Below are 22,662 nucleotides of genomic sequence, written 5' to 3'. Positions count from 1 at the left end.
GAGATGGGCAGACACCAAAGAAACATGGGCCCAGCGTGAGTACTGGAAAGAAATGTGCCGGGACGAGAGTGAAAGTAAATAAAGAATGCTCTGCTTGGTGAACTATTGCCTGTAGGTCCTTTTTCCAGATAGAAATCAAGGAGATCTGTCACAATGGTGCCAAAACCCCATGCTAAAAGAGAGGTATGATGCCAGGGAGACTTCCCCTCCACCCGCTCCTTGGAGTCTGGGAGCACTGCTCACTAGCTTCTGCCTCTCATGCCATGGAGGAGTCGGCTCAGGCCGGATGTTTTGCTGGGCTGAGTTGGGCATTAGGGGTATGTGGCAGCAGTTCAAGAGTGGAGGGTAGAGTCGGATGAAACGAGACAAATCAGTGTGATTTCTTTCAGTCCACCGATGCCAATAAAAAGGAGAAAGACAACACACTCAGAGAAGAGAGACAAAGCAAGCAGAGGAGAGTTGAAGGGTCTCTAAAAGATGACTGAGCACGGGCGGATGCAGAGAGAAGGGTCTGTGCTTAGGGCAGGCGTTAAGAAGAAGGTGTGCCAATCCACGAGTGAGACATGGGTTTGGACTCTGGGAAAAGATGTCTAGAAAGGTGAGAGCGTGGGTAAGCCCCCATGTGAGTACTGAAAAAGAAAGAGTCTGGGCAAAAGTGAATAAAGAACACTCTGCTTGGTGGACTATTGCCTATCTGTCTTTCTTCCAACACGGATCCATTGAGATCTGTTACGGTGGTGCTAAAACCCTGTGCTGTAGGAAAGGTATGATGCCAGGGAGACTTCTTCATGAAGGGAGTAGGACCAGACCAAGGAGGAGTGCTGCAGCCCTGTTCAGTGAGAAGGGACCGGCAGCAGAACGGGCAGTCCATCGCCTGCCACACCTCTCCAGTGAAGTCCAGATGGAGGTGTACATGAGGACAGGCAGCTCTTCCCCTTTTCTTTTGTTCCCACTTTCCTATATCACCGATCTTCCCCACCCACTCATCTGCTTCTCGGAGTCTGGGAGCACTTCCCACCAGCTTCTGCCTCTCACGCCCATGGGGGGAAGTCAGCACAGGCAGGACAGTTCCCTGGCCTGAATGGGGTGCTGGGGTTATGTGCCAGCGGTTCGCGAGTAGAGGGCGGAGCCGGACGAAACAAGTGGTAAGACTTCATCTGTAGCTGATTAGAGTAACCAGTGAAGGGTCTCCGGACAGCAATGAACCGTGGGCGAGAGGGTGAGCCCCGGTGTGAGTACTAAAAAGGAATGCGCCAGGCCGAAAACGAAAGTGAATAAAAAACACGCCGCTTGGTGAACTATTGCCTGTCTGTCTTTCTTCCAGTGTGGAACCAATGAGATTTGTTCCAGACAGTTCAGGCTTTTTTCATTATGTTGCACAAAAGCCAGACTCTGGATCTGGTTTTAACTTAAAAAAAAAAATTTATTCATACTTCTTTACCCACATTCTGCCTATACCATGGACATTTTTAAAGAAGCCATTTTATAATTTCATTATTTAAATCAGAGAGGCGAAAAGAAATGAAAATGTGAAAGTCCTTGAAAACTTTTTTCTGTTATTAATGAGCTGCCTTTAGCTAAATAATTCTGCTACACTATGAATCTGCTGGAGTATTTTTTTAGTCCACTGAAATACGAAATGCTGGGGATTCCTGATTATGACCCCTGATATAAGTGCCGTCATATGTTTATTAATTTTTTTTTACTTAAAATGCAATTTCTTATTCAATGTATTCACTTGACATTTTCCATAAATCTTTCAGCTGAGTCTCTCCGTTAATCCCTTTTGTACCCTTTCTACTGTAATCCTACTATCTGGTGTTCAGTTGATTGTCCATTCCTCCCAGGATTTCTTCCTAATGTTCTTATAGAGCTTTTCCTCCCCATTGCCAGCATCAAGCTCACTCAGGGATCTACAGTGGATTACTGTAAAGCTGCATTGTTAAGGCAAAAATGCTACATAAATATGTAAATGAAAATTATTTTGAAACAAACCTCAATAACCTCAAACCTAAAAACAAATGTTGTTTAAACATATGGCAAGCAAAATAAAAGAATTTCCAATGAACCATATTTGAATATTTATTTAATACATCTTCTAAACATACATTTTTTTTTTCATTTGTCTTTAGCAAACCTTTCTGGTACTGCAAAGAGGCAAGAGAATCGGAAGTTGTCAAAACAGTGACGCTGTGAAAGATTTGGTGTAAAATAACTACAAACACTCCCATTGCAAAAGAACACAGAATTGTTTTCGCTACAGACAACAAACACCATGAGATCGTTAACTTCAGATGCAGTGACACTGATATCACGTACTATGAAGGTTCGCAAAAAAATGTTGCTTCGATGGGTGCCATTATAGAAGAGTGACACAAAGCTTGCACTGTAGTTTCTGTTTTTGGCAAGTTCGAGTGTAAAGCAGTTTACAATTGAATATGATCTGCAGAGAGTTGACATTTCCTCCACAAACATTCACTTGCCATTTGACCATCTTACAGCAGATTTTTCAAACTATCAATGATTTGACTGTAGAGCGAGAGATTAAAGTGATACAATAGTGATCACACTGAACAATATTTATGCCCTCTCATGGCTGAGTTTAAAAAGTTCGATGCTACCAAACAAAAACAAAACAAAAACGAAAAACATATTAAGAAAAAAAAATAATTTAAGCTGACCAGTATAGAAATTTACAGTATGTACAATCACATACAATTAAAATATACCTATATTTTAGTATTCTAAAGATTTTTTTTCCACTCAAGCACTCATCACTGACAAATCAAAATGGCAGAGTATAAAAAGAAGAAAGGGAAAAAAAGCAAACCCGAACAGAACAGATGAGCCAACCAGAGTAACAGAAATTTAGTAAGGCTTTGCCGACTATGTGCCAAAGAAAAACAACATCTTGAAGTCCATCTTGAAATGATGTTCTGTCAACATTGCTAAACACAACAGGCACCCATACCCTCTGGAATGAAACTAAATAAATAAAAAATATATTCATATATGTATATATACGTTTATAAAATGAAACACTGGAAAGCTTTGTTCATTAGATATGCAGTTGCCATCTCAAAGGCAACATATCTTTTACACAACTTTGCTGTCTGTTTATTGATCAGTTTTTAGGAAAATGTTTAGCTTCGTAGAATTCTGTACACTATATACTGTACGAGTAAAGAAAATGTAAAAGTTTTCTTTAAATATTTTGTACTTTTTATTCGAGTGTATTGAAAAAAAAAGTGGTGTTTGCAGGCACTTAAGTCCATCCCCGACATGTAGGTGATTTTACAGTGGCGCAGTAAGGTTAGGGGCCGTTTGGTTTCTCCTGGATTGTTTTGGCCTCAGGCCTGACGAATTGCACCAGTGTTAGCCAAGGATGTCCAAGTAGACCGGTGCGGCTTTGCCCAAGGCATACAGGACTTTCTGAATGTCTTTGACGTTGAGTCGCTGCTGCGGTTCTCTCTGCCAACAGCCCAGCATGAGGTCGTAAACTTCCTTGGGACAAAGACGAGGCCGGTCCAGAACGCGCCCTTGTGTGATGCACTCAATCACCTGTAGGAGAAAAGGGATAATGAGACAAGTTGGTACTTCCTACCTTTTTCTAAACCACCTCAGTTTTGTAACGACTACATACAATTCCTTACATTCAAACGTCTGGATAAGTAACTGACTGAGTGACTAGCTACATCTTTTAACATTAAAAAAATAAAGGATTGACTATAAACAAGACAATTCGAAATGGCTATGTTTAATAGTAGTACTTTATGTTACTACTTTTGACTAGAACCACAGACTCTGGACAGATAAGATGTCTGCTTTGAATTTGACACAGAAGTATTAAATTCTCCACCCATTTGTGTGAAAACATTCTTTTTTATCGTTGACGGTTTATAAATAACCCACGCTGTCAACTTGCTGTCCATGCAAAGTAAATCAAATTTAAAAAAATCAGAGTATATAAACACTTTTTTATTTGTTACCTAAATCTTCTATCCCGGCAGGCCAGCCTTTAGCTAGCTAATTTATATACATTTATGTGACTAAATAATCTACAAATAACAATCTGAAACAGACGCTGGTTTATGTTTAGAAAACTGGAACTACAATTTTTTATATTTATTACTTTGGTCATTCTAAATACTGTGAGGTCATTAAGTTGCAGAGGTGGGAAGTAACGAAGTACAAATACTTTGTTGTTGTATTTAAGTAGAAATAGTATCAGTACTTTACTTCACTATTTAATTTTTGGACAACTTTTTAATTTTACTTATTACATTTTTTACACCTTTCTACTTCTTACATTTTTAAACCAAGCTCATACTTTAGTTTTAATCGATTTGGTGACATGATCAATAATTTTTCTTATTATTATGTGCCGTTTTCAGCCCATTAACATATTTCTTGTCATTGCGCAGCTTTTTTAACCTACCACTGGTGTATCATTTTCTGGCTCTCATGCACCCCAGGCGTAGGCTAGCATGCAGTACATAGCTAACAACAAGCAAGCAAAAAGAAGTCTGGCTAATATGGATGAGACAGAGGAATTCAGCGATGTAAACATGACTGAGAACAAATACATTCCTGATCACCTGATTATCATCGTTCTATATTTTCAGCCTGGATACATTCATTAGGTAAAAAAGTTTACTTTTTAAAATTATTATTATATAATATGATGTGATGTCCAGTTACCAGCATTACACTAAACAGGAAGTAGTAATGGCTCCTTTTTACTTAAGTACATGTCAGAGCCCAAAATCCTTTACTTTAACTTGAGTGAAAAAGTGCAGTCAGTACTTCAACTTTTACAAGAGTCCTTTAAAACACGAGTATCTGTACTTCTACTTGAGTGAAGGATGTGTGCACTTTTGCCATCTCTGTCCAGTTGACAACCCAGAATCAAAACTGTTCTTAAACTATATTATATAAACTTTGGTGTATTGAAAGTTGTGAAGTAAATCTAAGCACAAATCTTTTGCACATTCCTACCTTTAAACTTTCTTTTAGTTACACAATTTCATTAGATTTTCAGTACTAGTGAATAAGTGTGAAAAAGCGGTCACAGTCATGTGCAAAACAATACGCATTAAAACTCCCATTGGAGAATGTAAGCTTGTTCTTCCTTAGGGATCACACTCAGTTTCTCAATATTCCCCCATGTGTGAAATTCTCCAGCACCTCGTTATTGGACAGCTGAAACCACGGCTGCTTGCCGTAGGTAAAGATCTCCCACATGATGACGCCGAAGCTCCACACGTCACTCTCTGTGCTGAACTTCCGGTACATGATGCTCTCGGGTGGCATCCAGCGAATGGGAAGCATGGTGTGACCGCCCACCTGAATGAGAACAAGTTACACACGCCACGGTTAGTCAGTCAGCACGCGTCACACTTGCTAATAACATGATGAGCTGTGCCCTGGATGGTTTGTTGCTGTAAACAACAGATATAGTCTGATGCTGGCTGAGTAGAGGTGAAAGTAAAGTTTAGAGAAGAAGAATGATGAAAAATTGTGCAAGAATTGTGTGCTTGCTTGCTTTATTTTTGCAAAATAACTTATTTGAACCTTATCCATTTAAACTCTACCTCTACCAATGTACATTCTGGATAGGCCTGGACAAATGAAACTTAACATTGAAACTTCCAGCCATAGAGGCCAAATCTGTGCTGGAACATTCCAAAGCATCCAGAGTAAATTAATCAAGTAAACAGGCTGGGAAACTATACTCACATCTAAAATGACTATTATTGGACTCTGATATGATCTTTCCATGCTAATCCCTCCTGCTGTCTGCTGTTACTTCAGGCTACACAAAACTTAATGTTGTAGAGATGAACGTGAACTTGCTTTGTAAATATCTCCCTTTGCCAGATTTAATTAGATGCTTTCGTTGTAATTGTGGAACCATATTGTTTAAATGTGTTCATTTACATGCCATCACGCAGCGCTCGCTATACCAGGTCTCCTCGCGTTAGTCAAAGTGTAAGCTTTTCGTTTTTTTCCCCCCACAGCATGGCATGTGCGGGTCTCTTCTCGCCGGATTAAGCATGCTAATTAAGTTAGGGTGGTGATTTTAAATGACCTTTCGGTGGCACGCACACACTGGTCTCACTACATGTGCAAATGAATCCGAATCCCTCTTTAAGGAAGGCGAATTAAAACCGGTTAAACAGGCGTGCAAATGATAGCGCTATCACCTTGGGCTTTGTGGCTGAGGCCAAAGCAATTAGCCTAGCAGGGTAAGAAATTAATACAACAAACCCTCCACCAACACCCTCCCCCCGATCTGCAAAAAAATAAATGATATAAATATGTGCTGGGAACAGGGAAAAAATAAGAAAACTTCATCATCTCACTTGCAATTACTCACACATTTCCTTTCAGTGACATTCTGAAGTGTTTTCCCTTTTACTGGCGTGTAAACTGGATTACAGGCCAGTGGTGGCTGCATGGTGGAAGGTGAGATTGGATTAGTGGTGTGGAAAGTGGTGCAGCATGACAGAGGATAGATTACAGTTCCTCAAGGGCTACTCACCAGGCATTTACACTTTTAAGTGAAGATGAAGCAGATAGGCTTAAAAAATACTCCAGAATAATGGTTGAAAGCAGGAAAACACGTTTATACAATGCTTGTTCTATAAACAATACAAGGCAGGTACAACATTGGGTCCAGCTTGCAAAATATTGATTTTTCTTTGCAATATGACTGACATGGCCAAGCTGTGAATTTCACCTGTTTATCAACAGCCACCACAGGCGGTCCGAAATCCTGATCAACAACAAATCCAGGCAACAGTTTGAAAAAACTTTACTTGTACCGTGCCGATTTTCCTGGGGATTTCTGATTTTGTAAAACACAAGGCCTGATGCAGACTTACAAGATGAATGTGAGTGTGAATTTCTCACAGTAGAGCTCTTTACGTTTTATTTAACTGTTTTATTGCCACCTACTTTCTGGTTCCTGAAAATTCATAGGTTTTCACCCTCTTTAGTGTGTGTTCAAAAATTGAATCCATTATCATAGACTATTATCATCATCAGTGTACATTCTGTAAATGCATACTAGTAAAGTTGTGTAGTAAGAATACCAAAATAGCACACATCATTAGATGCATTAACACAACTTAAGGGGAATTAAAAGAACAATAAAATAGCCTAAATCCTTTCCACATCATAAATTGAAATGACTTTAAATTTAGTGTCTCATGACTTCATTAAATTGTAAGCATTTGTTCAAATTAATAAAATATGAACAAGCTAATAAATAAAATGCAAAACAATAGGATGTGATGGATCAACTTCTATTATATATGATGAATAATGAGAGATAAGCTATTTTGTTGAGTTAAACTACATTTGAATGAAATTAATGGTAATTATAACTATTCAAGCAGCAATACATTTGGCAATATACTAGACTCCTGTTAAATGTTTATTTTAATGCTTGGTCTTCCCATCTGTATAATTTTGTTCTAGAATTTTCTAGAAATCACCTCTTACTTTTTTGAGACGTTTTATTATATCTGACAAAAAAAAGTGATTTCTATCTACAGTTTGCAGTTTTATGGTTAAAAGGAAAGTGTTTGCATTTAAAGATTGTGGTCTAGCTTCTATTGGAAAATCCATTTGAGACGAATCTAAATAACCCATGTATAAACATAGCTTCTTCAAATTTTAATATAAAAAAATCTTTTGGAGTTGGTTGTCTGAATCTGAGTACAGTCACATAATTTGATTATACCAAGTGACTTATGAATTGAAGTTGCAGTATAACTTCTGGATCCAGGTTGGTAGTGTTTTTTTTCTTGAATGTGTCACACCATTTATCAAAAGACCTCAAGACATTGGATACTTGACACACCATTAAACTCAAGGGAATCAATGCAGCACCTTCTATACAGCACGAAAGCATTTGGATTGGCCGACAGTAAAAAGACCGCTATCTTTTTCCTTCCTCCGCCTTTCACTGATTTTAGCTGGCCAGGTGCTCAAGCCCTGCAGGAACGCCAATGTCAATATGACTAGTGGTGTGTGGATTGTGTGCTTGGCAGAACCCCTGTTTATAATCACTCGTTGCAGTGAATATGTCCAGTGTGGTTATGATTTTCTAATCTTTCAGCTGTGTCAATATCACAGCATGTGTGTACTCAAGAGCAGCTATCGCCTGGTGCAATATGAGCTTTCCACTTCTTGCTTGGCCTACATACAGGACCCCTTTCACTTAATAGGGACAGAACATTTCACAAATGTAATACATGAGCGATTGAATCAACTTGGAGGTTTCAATTAAAATTAATTAGGTATAATAAAGCTAATTAAAAAACAAAAAACAAATACAAGGTTTGATCTAAGGTTCGAGCAGGTGTATTAATACTAATTGAGAATTCAACACAAAATAATTAGAAGTAATAACACAAATTAATTATATTATTTGGTCTGTAGTATATAATAAACTACAGTTTATTTACAGAGCAAACATTTGTTCCACATGTGAGTCCTGCTTGGTCTTATAGTCGTATTTAAATCATTGGCAGCTGTATGGACATGCAAGTCTGTACAAATTATTTGAAACAGCTGATTCCAAAGCTATTAAGATACATTATTTACATTAAACCTGGGTAAAATGTCTTCACTTTTATTTACTTTACATTGAATCCAAGTTCAAATTTACACACATGTAAAGAGCAGATATTTCTTTGGAGGATGGTTTTACATTAACTGTCTAAAGTTCTATTAATTACTAAGCAGGGTTAAAATTAAGAAACCAGTACGATTGGAAAACAGCCAACAATGACAGTGAACCCATATGAGGATGGGTTCCCTTTTGAGTTTTTTTCTTGCCACCACCTCCACTGGCTTTCTTATTAGTAAATATTTATTTCTGTAAAGCTGCTATGGGTCAATTGTTAAAATGTGCTCTACAAATAACATTGAATTGAACTGAATACAATTTTCATGTCAACGTCAACGATAATCCTACAATCCTGTTAACAGTTAGCTAATACTAGCTCAGATTCTTAACCAGATACTTATTCATCTTATTTGAGCTTTAACAAGGCATGACCTTAATATATAACGTTCTACTTTTCCTTCTTATAATATTATAGTAACAAACTGGTACACAGCTCTGTCTCAGCAAAACATCCTGCAAATGTCCTCACTGAACAGAAGGTGACAAGAAGAATTTGCATTAATTGAAAGGTTACTTGGATGCCCTCCAAATTCTCAATTAATTTTAAACAATTTAAAATGTGTAACTCAATCTTGATCACAGCTCCAGGTATTTTTCACCTGCTATGTTAGTGCAGAATGTATCCCGAGCGCATTGAATACATTCTCTCGAATACATTTACTTTTATTCAGAGCAGAATATATGTTTATGTAAAAATTGCACTCTTACATAGGTTAATATTTAGAGTCACGAACTTAAGCACAACATTTATGCAAATATTTATGCTGGGAAAGTTTATCATATTCCTGTTATATATATTTTTTTATTTTATTGGTATAATGCTTTTAACACTGGACATTGTTGCAAAGCAGCTTTACAGAAATAAATAGATTTAAATATAAACTTTATATTTTTTAATATTTATATCTTTATAATTGATCTCTATATATTTACCCCTAATGAGCAAGCCAGAGGTTAAGTTGACAAAGAAAAAACTCCAATATTAGGAAGAAACACTGAGAGGAACCAGACTTAGGAAGAAAACCATTCCAATATCTACTCCACAATTACAATTACAATCTTCTACTTCTTGTTTTGGCTGCTCCTATTAGGGGTTGCCACAGCGGATCATCCATCTCCATACCCCCCTGTGCTCTACATCTGCCTCTTTCACACCAACTACCTGTCTTCCTTCACCATATCCATGAACCTTCTTTTTGGCCCTCCTCTTCTTCTCCTTCCTGGTAGCATTCTTCTACCGATATACCCTATGTCCCTCTTCTGCATATGTCCAAACCATTTCAATCTAGCCACCCTCACTGTGTCCCCCAAACGTCCTACATGCACTGTCCCCTCTAAATACCTAGTTTCTAATCCTGTCCATCCTCATCACTCCGAAAGAAAATCTCAGCATCTTTAGCTCTGCTACCTCCAGCTCCACCTCCTGTCTTTTAGTCACCACCACTGTCTCTAAACCATACAACATAGCTGGTCTCACCACAATCCTATAAACTTTCCTTTTCACTCTTGCAGATATCCTTCTACCACAAATCACTCCTGTCACTCTTCTCCATCCACTCCACCCTGCCTGCACTCTTTTCTTCACTTCTCTAAAACACTCTCCATTACTTTGCACTGTTGAACCGAGGTACCTGAACTCCTCCCCCTTCTCCACCTATTCTCACTGCAACCGCACCATTCCACTGCCCTCCCTCTCATTCACACACATGTACTCTCTCTTACTCCTACTGACTTTCATTCCCCTTCTCTCCAGTGTGAACCTCCACCTTTTTAAGGCTCTTTTCAACCTGCTCCCTACTCTCACCACAAATCACAATATTATCACCAAACATTATAGTCCTCTTCCTCTGCATGAAACCATACTGTTGCTTACAGATGGTCACCTCTTCTCTCATCCTGCCTTCCACTACTCTTTCCCATAACTTCATGGTGTGACTGATCAACTTTATTCCCCTGTAGTTGCTGCAGGTCTGCACATCTCCCTTATTCTTAAAAAACAGTACCAGCACACTTCTTCTCCATTCCGCAGGCATCCCCTCACCTTCCAAAATCTTGTTAAACATCTCCATGCTTCTACCGGTATGTCTAGACCTACCAACTTTCCACTCTTCATTCTCTTAATCGCTGCTCTTACTTCCTTCTTCATAATTCTATCCACATCCTGTTCTAACTTTCAGCAGATCCTTCCCAGCTCGGTCCTTCTGCCTGGCCAATTGGTATAAATCCTTTTCTCCTTCCTTCCTTCCTTCCTTCCTTCCTTCCTTCCTTCCTTCCTTCCTTCCTTCCTTCCTTCCTTCCATGTCCAACTTCTTATACAGCTTATCATATGCCTTTTCATTGGCTTTTGCCACATCCCTCTTTACCTGCTGCCACATCACCTTGTACTCCTCCCTACTTTTCTCATCACTCTGCCGATCCCAATTCTGTTTTGCCAACCTCTTTCTCCTTATGCTGTCCTGCACTTCCTCATTCCACCACCTTGTCTCTTTGTCTTCCTTATTATTTCCAGATGTAACACCTAGTACCTTTTTAGCTGTCTCCCTTATCACTTCTGCAGTAGTTGCCCAATCATCCAGCACCTCTTCACCACCACTGTGCCCCTGTCTGACCTCTTCCCTATATCTCACACTACAGTGTTTCTCCTTCAGTTTCTTCCATCTTATTCTTCTTTCAGTCCTCTCTCTCCTCCTCCTCTTCTTTACCTCCAAAACCATCCTACAGACCACCATCCGATGCTGTCTAGCTACACTGTAACCTTCCAACAACTTACAGTCTTACAGTCAATCTCCTTCAGGTTGCATCTCCTACATGGAATATAGTCCACCTGTGTGCACCTTTCTTCACTCTTATGCCACCCCTCCTTCTTCTTAAAATATGTATTTACCATTGTCATTTTCATCCTTTTAGCTAAATTTACCACCATCTACCCTTCCACATTCCTCTCCTTAAAACCATACCCACCCATTACCTCCTTATCGTCTCTGTTCCTTTCACCTACATGGCCATTAAAGTCTGCCCAAATCACCAATCGTTCTTCCCTAGGTTCACCTTTTACCACTTCATCTAACTTGGAATTTTACCTTCTCCACCATCTCACAACCCACTTCTGGAGCATAGGCACTGATGACATGTATCATCACTCATTTAACTTCCAGCTTCACGTTCATCACCCTATCAGAAACTTTCTTCACCTCCACTACACTTTTACTGTACTCTTTCTTCAAGATCAACCCTACACAATTTCTCTTTCAATCCACACCATGATAAAACAGTTTAATCCCCCTCCAATATTCCTGGCCTTACTCCCTTTTTACTTAGTCTACTGAACACACAGCATATGTACCTTTCTCCTCTCCATCATATCAGCTACCTCTTTCCCTTTACCAGTCATAGTACCAACATTTAAAGTACCAACCCGAACCTCCACTCTCCTACACTTCTCCTTTTCCTGCTGTCTCTGTAGAGGTCTTCCTCCTCTCCTTCTCCTCCTTCTGTCAACAGTAGCCCAATTTCCACCGGTACCCTGTTGGCTAACAATACCTGTGGCGGTCGTTGATAACCTGGGTTGATAACCCTCGACCGATCCGGTATGAATTTCTGATTCGTGATCCGCATATTTGATTTGACACGTTTTACGCTTGATGCCCTTACTAACACATCCCTCAACATTTATCCGGGCTTGGGACCGGCACTAAGAGTGCACTGGCTTGTGCAACTATAATGGCTGGGTTCCACAATTACAATTACAATGCTTTACAAATTTGGGACAGGAAGAGCTGTACAATCCTATTACCAAAGCCAAATCAACAACATGTCTGTTAGATCCTATTCCAACTAAACTACTGAAAGAAGTGTTACATACAGCTAGTGTGCCTCTTTTTAAAGTTTATTAACTCTCTATCTTTAGGTCACGTCCCTAAACCCCTCAAGTTGGCAGTTATTAAGCCCCTCATTAAGAAACCTAATATGGATCAAAATACATTTTTACAAATCTCAGACCCATTCCAAACCCTCCGTTTATGTCTAAGATTTAAGAAAAGATTGTGTCTGCCCAGTTATACTGCTTCTTACAAAAAACAATATCTTTGAACAGTTTCAGTCAGGTTTCATAAACCATCATAGCACAGAAACTGCTCTAGTTAAAATCACAAATGACCTGTTTTTAGCTTCAGACAAAGGCTACATCTCTCTTTTACTTTTACTAGATCTTAGTGCTGCATTCGACACAACAGATCATGACTTAAGCTGGTTTAAATCCTACATGTCTGATCATTACCATTTTTAGATTTAAATGGAGAACAATCCAGGTTAATGCAAGTAAATTATGAGGTGCCACATGATTTAGTTCTAGGACCCCTGCTTTTCACAATATACATGCTTTCCTTTAAAAAATATCATTAGAAGGCATGGGATTAGCTTCCACTGTTATGCCAATGATACCCAACTATACTGTATATGTCATACAAACCAGACGAATCATCTGAATTAGACAGGTTAACTGAGTGTGTAAAATAATTAAAAGCTTTGTTAAATTCTGATAAGACAGAGATATTGCTCTTTAGCCCAAAAACCAATACACAGAAGCTGCAGCAATTCAACTTGCATTTGGAAAGCTGTACTGTAACTAGTAGAAGACCTGGGAGTTATTTTAGACAGCAACTTGTCCTTTGGAAATCACATCACCTATATTAAAAAATACAGCCTTCTTTCACCTTAGAAATATTGCTAAACTAAGAAACATGTTGTCTATATCTGATGCACCAAAGCTTGTCCATGTATTTATGACCTCCAGACTGGACTATTGTAATGCATTACTATGTGGTTGTTCTGCATCATTCATAAACAGGCTACAGTTAGTCCAGATTGCAGCAGCCAGAGTTTCAACAAGGTCAAGAAAATACAACCATTTCAACACGCTACAATTCTTCACTCTCTTTGAGATCTTAAATCTTCCCATAGTTCATAGAATAGCAAAGTCCACTAAAGGCGGTAGAGCATGCTCACATTTAGCTCCTAAACTTTGCAATAGTCTTCCTGACAGTGTTTGGGACTCGGACCACTCTCCCAGTTTAAACGGGATTAGAGAGCAGCTTAGAGATGGGATGGGAGCAGATTAAATACTTATCTTTTTAGCAAGGCCTACACATACACATATCCCATATCATAACTTTGTGCTCCAGTACATCTGACCAAACACATTATTAATGTGTGTTTGTTTATATTATGAACAGAAGCTATGCTAATTCCTTTCCACTGCTTATCTTTCTTTACCCATTCCGAGGTAGATGCCAATCCCGCAAACATCCCAAACAATCTGGAGACATACCAGCGCTATTTGGATCCCACTTCATGTAAAGTTTCGACGATGGACTTCTTAGAATGTTTTAAGGCTCTGGCATGGCATTGTGATGGATCTATGATGATATCAGATGTTGAGCTAATTGATGATTTGCTCAGTAGCTCCTGGTTTCACAACAACAACTGACTATATAAGACTGTAGAAAGGACATTACTTGTAATCACACACTCTGGTGCTCATGGTACTTCTCTCTCTCTCTGGTGTTTTGTATTGTTTTTAAGATTTTATTTACACTCTTTATATCACCCAAATAATGATGGGTTCCTCTTTTGAGTCTGGTTCCTCAAAAGGTTTCACCCTCATAACATCTAAGGGAGTTTTTCCTTGCCACAATCACCCCAGGCCATTGTGAAAAGAGCTATAGAAATAAACTTGTACTTAAATATTAGTGACCCCAGTTATTTATTCATTAACTGTTTATTGATTTAAACATGAGTGCAAAACTGTTCATGGCAATTGTCCTAAGCCGTCATAGCAAAACTATTTGTATTAATTGCAGTCCAAAGCCATCCACATGGTTACTAAGTAGTACCATCAAAAGTAATCTCATGTATCTTCAAGCTCTTCATGTAGAGTCACCCTCAGGAGCAGCAAGTGGTTTCCAATTGATGAGAACTCCATCTATAAGTAAGGCTTAAGTGTACTTTACTATTCAGTTTGTGCAAATCTCTTGTGTGAAGTTCATGCCTCTAATGTTACCACAATTTTTTTGTAGAAATGTGGACACTTTAAAAGCATATAGAAGTCTAGCTTTAAACAGAATCACCCTTCCAAAAGACTTAAAAATGTGGGTGATAGTAAATGCAGACTTAAGAAGTAAATAGCTGGGGATCACATCTCACACTGGATATGGCAATATAGATTACCGTAATTTCCGGACTATAAAGCGCACCCATATATAAGCCGCACCCACTGAATTTGACAAAGATTTTTATTTTGAACATAAATAAGCCGCACCTGTCTATAAGCATTGAAACTAATGAAACTAATGAACTACATTGAAACTAATGAACTTTACACAGGCTTTAACGAAAGACAGTGTCTGCTACACGGTGTAACGGGTGAAATATGTTGCGCTTCCTTTAAGAGCAGAGCGGTATTTTGGGAATAGCCTGCTGCCGCATTTTTCCGCTACTACTGCATGTGTGCAAGACTGAGGATTATGTCCGTATTATTTTCTGATGCTCATTTCTAAGTTTCTTTGACTAACCGTAACGCTGTTGCCAAGAAAAATAAAAAAGCACGAGTTTTGGAAACCTGTCTGTGCTTATATGATTTCTGTTGCAACTGGAGTTAGCGAGCTCTCCCTTCATCCAGACTCAACGCGTTACAACGGCTTGTATCTAAACAGTAGCCGACCAAGAAAGTCATTGTTCACTGTCTTTCTCCTTCCTTTCACAACAATTCCTCTCGGGAGTTTATCTTTTGGCATCGTTGTGCGTTTAAAAAAAGTTTTTCTCCCGATGCCGTGCAGCTCAGAACACAGGTGAGGTGCGTTTTTTTCGTTTCAGTTCGGAAATTTCATTGGTCTAATGTTATGGGCTTGAAGTTTGTGAAACCGGGAAAAATCCAGGAAAATTTCATAAATTAGCCGCTTCGTTGTTTAAGCCGCGGGGTTCAAAACGTGGGAAAAATGTAGCGTCTTATAGTCCGAAAAATACGGTACTCCTGTTATGAGGTGCCTACAGCTTCCTTATTATGGATAAATAGATCAATGTAACTTTCATATTCAATTTTTTTTTTGTAAAGTTGCTTCGAATCTTTTTTAATCAAATTGAAATAATAGCATGATTTTGTTTGTTTTATTTTAGTTCATTTGATTAACAAGTTATCTCCTGTAAAAGAAAACCTTGCCAAAATCTCTGAACATGATATTGCTTTATATATATATATATATATATATATATATATATATATATATATATATATATATATATTTTTTTTTTTTTTTTTTTTTTAAATTAAAAAAAGTCCTTGAGACAAAGAGCATCTCAGATTAAGATGCTGAATCCTCTAATAATCTCCACACTGGAAGAAAAAAGTATTGTTGACTTTAAAAGAATATTTCTATCAATGAATTAATTAATTAGAGTCACATAAATGTCATACTTTGACTACATCAAGAACTGTGCAAAGATCTGACAAGCCACTATTTCCACCCTGCTTATACAACTCTCATAGAACTCTATACCTATAGTGCCTCATTGTGCAGTTTGGACCAAGGTCTGAATACTGATGTGCATAATCTCAGTATCTTTACAACACTATCTCCTGAATACAGCCCTTATAAAAATCACCATGAAACTGATACTCACCCGGTAGTAGTCCATGCTGTAGATGTCCCTAGACATGCCGAAGTCTCCAATCTTTACCAGGAGGCCATTTCCCACCAGGCAGTTGCGTGTGGCCAGGTCACGGTGCACAAAGTGCTGTGAGGACAGATACACCATTCCAGCTGCAATCTGTGTGGCAATGTGCAGCATCTGAGAGAGACCGAGTTCGCCATTGCTCTGCATTGGATGGCCATCAACCAAGATAGTGGCGTCTGGACCATGAGCCCTGAGGAACAAAAAAAGGAACAGGAAGATTCATTCTAATTGGTACAGATTCACTGATGCTGGTGTTTCGTGCAGCTTTTCTATAAAAATAGGCAAAGGCAAGGCATAAACCTGTAAGGAGCTTGTCCTGGATTGTCATAAAAGGTCAGCCTATGCAAAAAAGTTGCCCTACAGTCACTGCAACCCCTCGAATCTGTAAACGTGCTATAACTTTGAAGTAGCTCAATGGGAAGCGAAAAAATCTCACATTTCATTTTCTCTTAATTTTCCTAAACTGAACCAATGTGTTGTTTAGGGTCTAGGACTTTGTTGATTTGCCAGGCCTTTTTTTTTTTTTCATTCTTGCCAAATGGCTCTGATGATTGCAGATGGATTTGCATAAGATGCCTGCTTTAATGTGCTTCAGCGTAATTTCTGCTTTTCTGATAGCCCTACTGGGGGAAACGCCCCCTCGCCAATGTGCTGGAGATCTAACAATCAAGCAGTCTTCAAGTCAGAGAAGCTATTTTGCATGTAAAACACACTCCTGCTTGTCTTGTGAGCTGGAAAGTGTGTTCTCTTCAGGCCAGCTTTATTCCACACACGCAGCGTCTGGGTACAGCCTAATTGGAGTCAGCGACTAGCATCACGCTATCCTTTTATGCCCATAAAAACTGACTAGCCTGCTGCATTTTTGGGAAAAAAACGTTTATTATTTGGCATTTCAGGAAGCCTTTGTGTGTGAGAGATTAAATTTATCCCGTTTAATTAAATTACGTTATATCGTTTAACGATATTCATTTAACTCCAAAGAGCACTCGCTTTAGGTGTGATTAGCTGAGAACTGTAGCATGAGTATTCTCAGTCCTTAGACACAATGGAATTATTCTGTATTCTAAGGGTACAGTTAATATTTCCAACAGGATATCTTAGATAGAGAGCAACTTGAGCTGCATACCTGACTGTCATGCGAAAGCAGAGTAATAAGACTTTTTTTTTTCAAGGAAAGAAAAAAAATTTCAGTCATACTACACAGGATTTGAGCTGTGAGTAGCAATTACTCTATGTGGATGCCATGCACAATCTTCCTTACACTTGCATCGTAACCTGGCGAGCTGACTTGTCGCGGTAAATTACTCTGGACAGATGCAATCATCAAAATGCACTTTTGGCACAAGTGGCAGCATCCCGCTGGCGTGATAAACAGCACTTTGCTTCAGCAATATTGAGCGTCTCATTGATGGGAAGTTTCATTGCTGCTTTAGCACTGCCTGTTCCCAACGCTTGTTTTCTAAAGGAAGGCGTCTCACCTCAGAAACTTATTAAGGTCTCCATGCTTCATATACTCGAACACCATGATGAGAGGGTCGCCGTCCACACACACGCCATAAAACTTGACGATGTGCTCGTGCTGCAGGTTGGTGAGCAGCTCGGCTTCTCTCTGAAAGTCTTTTCTGGCGGCCAGAGTAGGATCTTTCAAGGTCTTTGAAAGAGAAACAACCAGATTCAATTTAGAAAACAATAGGACAAAACTATTCAATGATCCTGAGGAAACACAGAAGAGCAGAAGAGACTGTAAATTCCGAAACGACAGCAAAGATTGTTCCCTGCAGTTTTCTATGAACATAATAACTCATATTTTCACATCAAAGGGAAGTCAGGCGGAATTTTTAAGCATGATAAATAATGGTGTTTAGTTGAATGTTCATCTAGGAGTGTAATTAAACTAATACAATGACTCTACTGAAGAAAAAAAAATCTGGAAAAAAAATCTCCCTTAGGCCAAATGTTCTTGATCAGACATGTTGGCTAATGAGTTGTAATGTTTGTAGTGAAGAGATAATTGTGTCAATTAAATGTGAGGTCATTGTGGGTGCTTAAAGACTATCAAATGCAATGCTGGCTTTGTTCAAACAAGTGGCTCAAATGAAATATTTTGTCATATCCAATTGCTGTGTAAAGAGCAAAAAAGCCCATATGAGCAGTGGCATATTAAGGGGAAGGATTTTAGGTTTTCTGAAGTATATTAGTGCAACATGAGCACTAATGCTAGTGCAATCCAAAAGAAGAAACAAGACTAGTCCTGATTTCTTTCTAGCCCAGACTATAGATTCATGCAACATATCAATGACTAAAATATCCTCTAGATCCAGATTTTACCTTAATTTGGGCTGATAAGAACACATTGGCGAGTAGATTTCAAATGTTTACTCTTGCATGCTACAGCCTACTGCATCACTGAGACACCATTCTGAACCTCCCTTTAACATCAAACAAATGCATTCTTGTGGTTGTTTACTCACATTTTATCAACTACCACATTGTGAGAAACAGCAATAACTAATTGTAGGCTTTTTTCTGTTTTGGTTTGAAGACCAGACTCTGAACAGAAGTATATGGCAGTGACAGCTGAGGAAGTATTGTTTTATTAGGTAATTGCAATTTTGTATTTGGGAACTTGTAATTGCCAATGTGGACTAAAGTCAGATTTAGGAATTAAAGCAACTTGTGGTGTCATGGTTGGCATACCTCACACTGCTTACGCAATATAACAACATAACCAAACTGCAACAGTTACACCCCAAGACCATCAACTGGATCCTTCTTAAGGAGAAACATAGGCAATAGATAGACTAACAAGACTAAGCTCTATATATAATCTCTCTCTCTCTCTCTCTCTCTCTCTCTCTCTCTCTCTATATATATATATATATATATATATATATATATATATATATATATATATATATATATATATATATATATATATATATATATATATATATATATATATATATATATATATACAAACACACATACACACACTGTAGTTTGCCTTTCATACCAGACTATTTATGGTTAACAAATGTTATGGATTTTTACACCCAGCCACAACCAGCGATACACAATACAAGACAAACTATATAAAAAATCTGGGGATGATTTCTTTTAAGCCCATTAGCCCAGTCTGTAATTAGAATATTATATAAGACTATATAAGAATATTAATAACCGTCATATCAGTTGAATGACAGACTAAAATCTCCAGATCTAAATTTTATCTCCATTTGGCTGATATTTTTCATCCCATTTTATTGACAAATCTGTAACACCATCAACCATGACTGAGAAGACGCATGTAAAATACAGCCATGGGTGTAATAAATGTGAACAATGTGAATTTAGTGTTTGAGCAAAGTAAGTGTGTATGTGTGTGTAATAGGTTGCCCCACATCATTATTATTAGGCCACTGAGATTAAATTCACTGCTCAACCCTAATCCTTTAATTGTTAAGATATTGATAAATATTAGATTTAAGCCCTCCCATCTGATATCATAACCAGGCACTACTGTCGGTATCATATTACCCCTGCCTCAGAGATAATCTCCACAATTTACTGTGACCCTACAAGTAATGAATCTAGTCCTAATATGCTTTAGTAGGTTTAATATTCAGAACCTCAGTATTCAAAGCTTGATGCATGACTTTATCACAGATCTGTGAAATACTATCAGACACGGATATGCTGTTTTAACGATGCACCATTGTGCTTTGCATGAGTGCTCAGATTGGCTGGGAAGATCCTTAATAATCACTAAACCCTAAGATTTCCCCTCTGCGGTGCACTTTAATGTGCCAGTGCTCATATGAATGAAATCTAAATGTTCCTTTTGATTACACTCTAATGACCTTGCAACATGTAGCAGTGACTGCTTAGGTTGATGCGATTGCCTGATGAAGATAGGGTCCTGAAGCTGCCACAAATGTTCAGCCTATCCTCTGCAGTAACTTAGAGAGATTCCTTGGTGTAGCCTGCAGCTTCCTCCTACGCGCCATTACTCTGGGTATTGGATATTTCTTTCTGAGATATAATCCAATCAATTACACCATCCTTAAAAAAATAGCTGGAGTTCAAATGGCACATGGGCTGATCTGACCGCTTGACGAAAAACTCTCTGAAACACACTGTGTAGATGTTCAGATGGAGAGCAGCGCTAACACTACAGATGGCTCACCATCCCCCCTGTCAGTGAATCTGTTTGCTTCCTGTAGCTCAGTGCCATGTCCTTAACAGTGTTCCTGCCCTGCATAACAGACACCCTATCAATGGTGCCACTGCAGTGTGTGCTGTCTGTCTGCAAATCTCTCACCCTTACTCCACAGCAAGGTACCTGTAAGGCACATGAGCACTCATTTGTGAGTTTATGTTCATGCTATAATGGTTTTAAATCATTAGATTGAATCAAAAGGAAAGACGTGCCACAGACAGATGTCCAACATCATTACAGGTCCTAAAAAGTAGCCAGAAATGATATTATTGCTGGCTCGGCAAAATACAGCCATCAAGAAAACAGGGCATCTGATGATATCACTTAGGTAATGGAGAGGATCGAGCCCTTAAGGCTACGTTTTGACATGTAAGTGTAATTTACTGTATGCTCTACAAGGCAAAGTAATGATCTGAAGAGATACTATAGACTCAGACAGAATATATATGTGACATAAAACATGCAATATGACCACTGTACCTTTATAAAGAGACCCAAAATCCATCAAAATATCTGAACTGTATATTGAGGTAAAGTCAAACAGAAGCAGAGTGTTGCAGATATTCAGCCATTCTAAATGAGACAAATTAATTTAACTAGCTGTCTTACAAGCTTTAATAGTCACAAAATTAGGTCGAAATTGTGACCTCTTCCTGACCACAATGTAGCACAGGTCAATCAACTTTCTTCAACTGATCTGTGTATCGCTTTTACAATCCTCTATAGTACCCATTTTTCTTTTTGTTAATGACTACCATTTGGGCTCCCAATTTGGAAGGATAAGGGTTTTTACCAAAACGAGCAAAGCCAAACAATGCACTCTTTATTTCATAGATGTTTCTCATTCAGTATCATCGAATGGATAAACACTCTTGGAGGAAAGCACTATTTTAAATATGACAGCAAAGTGAGTGGTGTTTATGATGGACACACATGCCTAATTCTTTCTGAGTGATCTGAACGTTATTATTTATTTTTCATTTCCAAAAATGCCTTTTTTTTCAGTATTAATTTATTCATTCATTTATTTGTACAATTGGAGGATCATTATTCATGAACACCTTAATCAAATCTTTGTTAGCTGCGAACTCTTAGATTATGGAAATCTATAGCAGCCCAATTGTACTGTTACGTACATATTTTCAAAATTGTCTTTGAAAAACCTTCATATATTCATACATTTCTTTTACTTTACCTTTTGTTTAAAATAAAAAGTCATTTGCTTAAAAAAAAAAAAAAAAGACACTCAAAACCTAGCAGTTTTAGTATTATCATTAATTCATCTTCAGTGCTTCACAGTCTGGGTCATAAAATATCTGGAGGATCTGTGCAAAGCAGTAAAAAATGCTTTCGGATAATGTCTAGTGTTTAAAGCACTATACAAATAAAATTGAGTTCAATACACAATGAACACCATGCAGAAATCACATTCAGGGCCAGTTTATAGTTTCCTGTCTATCTATGACCCTGTTTTTGTGACACAGAAAACAGAAATCCTGAAAGAAACTCCTAGGGAATTATTACTGTAATTTGGTTATACATGTAAAAAGGCTTATTATAAGCTGGGCTGAGGTAAACAGGGTCGGATGAATAAGACACAACGCACCTTGACAGCTACCAACATCTTCTCCTTGGTAGGGCTGAGGTTGTAGCACTCAGCCAGGAAGACTTTGCCAAAAGCCCCTTCTCCTAGCTCCCGTTTCAGAACAATATCCCTCCGCTTCACATGCTGAACATCTAAGAGAGAGAAAAGGTGAAGTAGAGAGAATATTTGATGAAAGATGTGTGAATATGCCAGTAAACAAATATATATCCGTAAACTATAAGACAGAGAAACAAACTTGGATTCAGTTTTACCATCTTTGCTATCAATACACATTTACGAGCTCTCGCTGAAAATGTTCATTGTTTACACATTGGTAGTTGCCAATTCAAGCATGAGTATCTATGCCTGGGTGTGATAGTGAGTATACGATGGATATGTGTGGGTGTGTTTTTCATAGTGTGTGAAAGG

The 22,662-nt window shown here is 38.4% G+C and overlaps 1 protein-coding gene across 1 annotated transcript in view; it reads right to left on the bottom strand.

Annotated features, from left to right (window-relative positions):
• Positions 1-2,069: 2,069 nt before the first annotated feature.
• The window catches only part of ntrk3b (neurotrophic tyrosine kinase, receptor, type 3b), a 137,512-nt gene continuing 116,919 nt past the window's right edge, over positions 2,070-22,662 (bottom strand). The window contains exons 13-17 of the mRNA XM_046858434.1: positions 22,255-22,385; positions 17,908-18,080; positions 16,376-16,619; positions 5,188-5,346; positions 2,070-3,561 (exon numbers count right to left, since the gene is read on the bottom strand). Of these exons, the coding sequence (XP_046714390.1) occupies positions 3,376-3,561; positions 5,188-5,346; positions 16,376-16,619; positions 17,908-18,080; positions 22,255-22,385 (893 nt within the window). The 3' untranslated portion in view covers positions 2,070-3,375. The remainder of the gene's footprint in view (positions 3,562-5,187; positions 5,347-16,375; positions 16,620-17,907; positions 18,081-22,254; positions 22,386-22,662) is intronic.

This window comes from Silurus meridionalis, chromosome 9 (assembly GCF_014805685.1).
Source record: "Silurus meridionalis isolate SWU-2019-XX chromosome 9, ASM1480568v1, whole genome shotgun sequence".
In the NCBI taxonomy this organism is placed as follows: domain Eukaryota; kingdom Metazoa; phylum Chordata; class Actinopteri; order Siluriformes; family Siluridae; genus Silurus; species Silurus meridionalis.
This window is presented reverse-complemented; position numbering and strand designations above follow the sequence as displayed.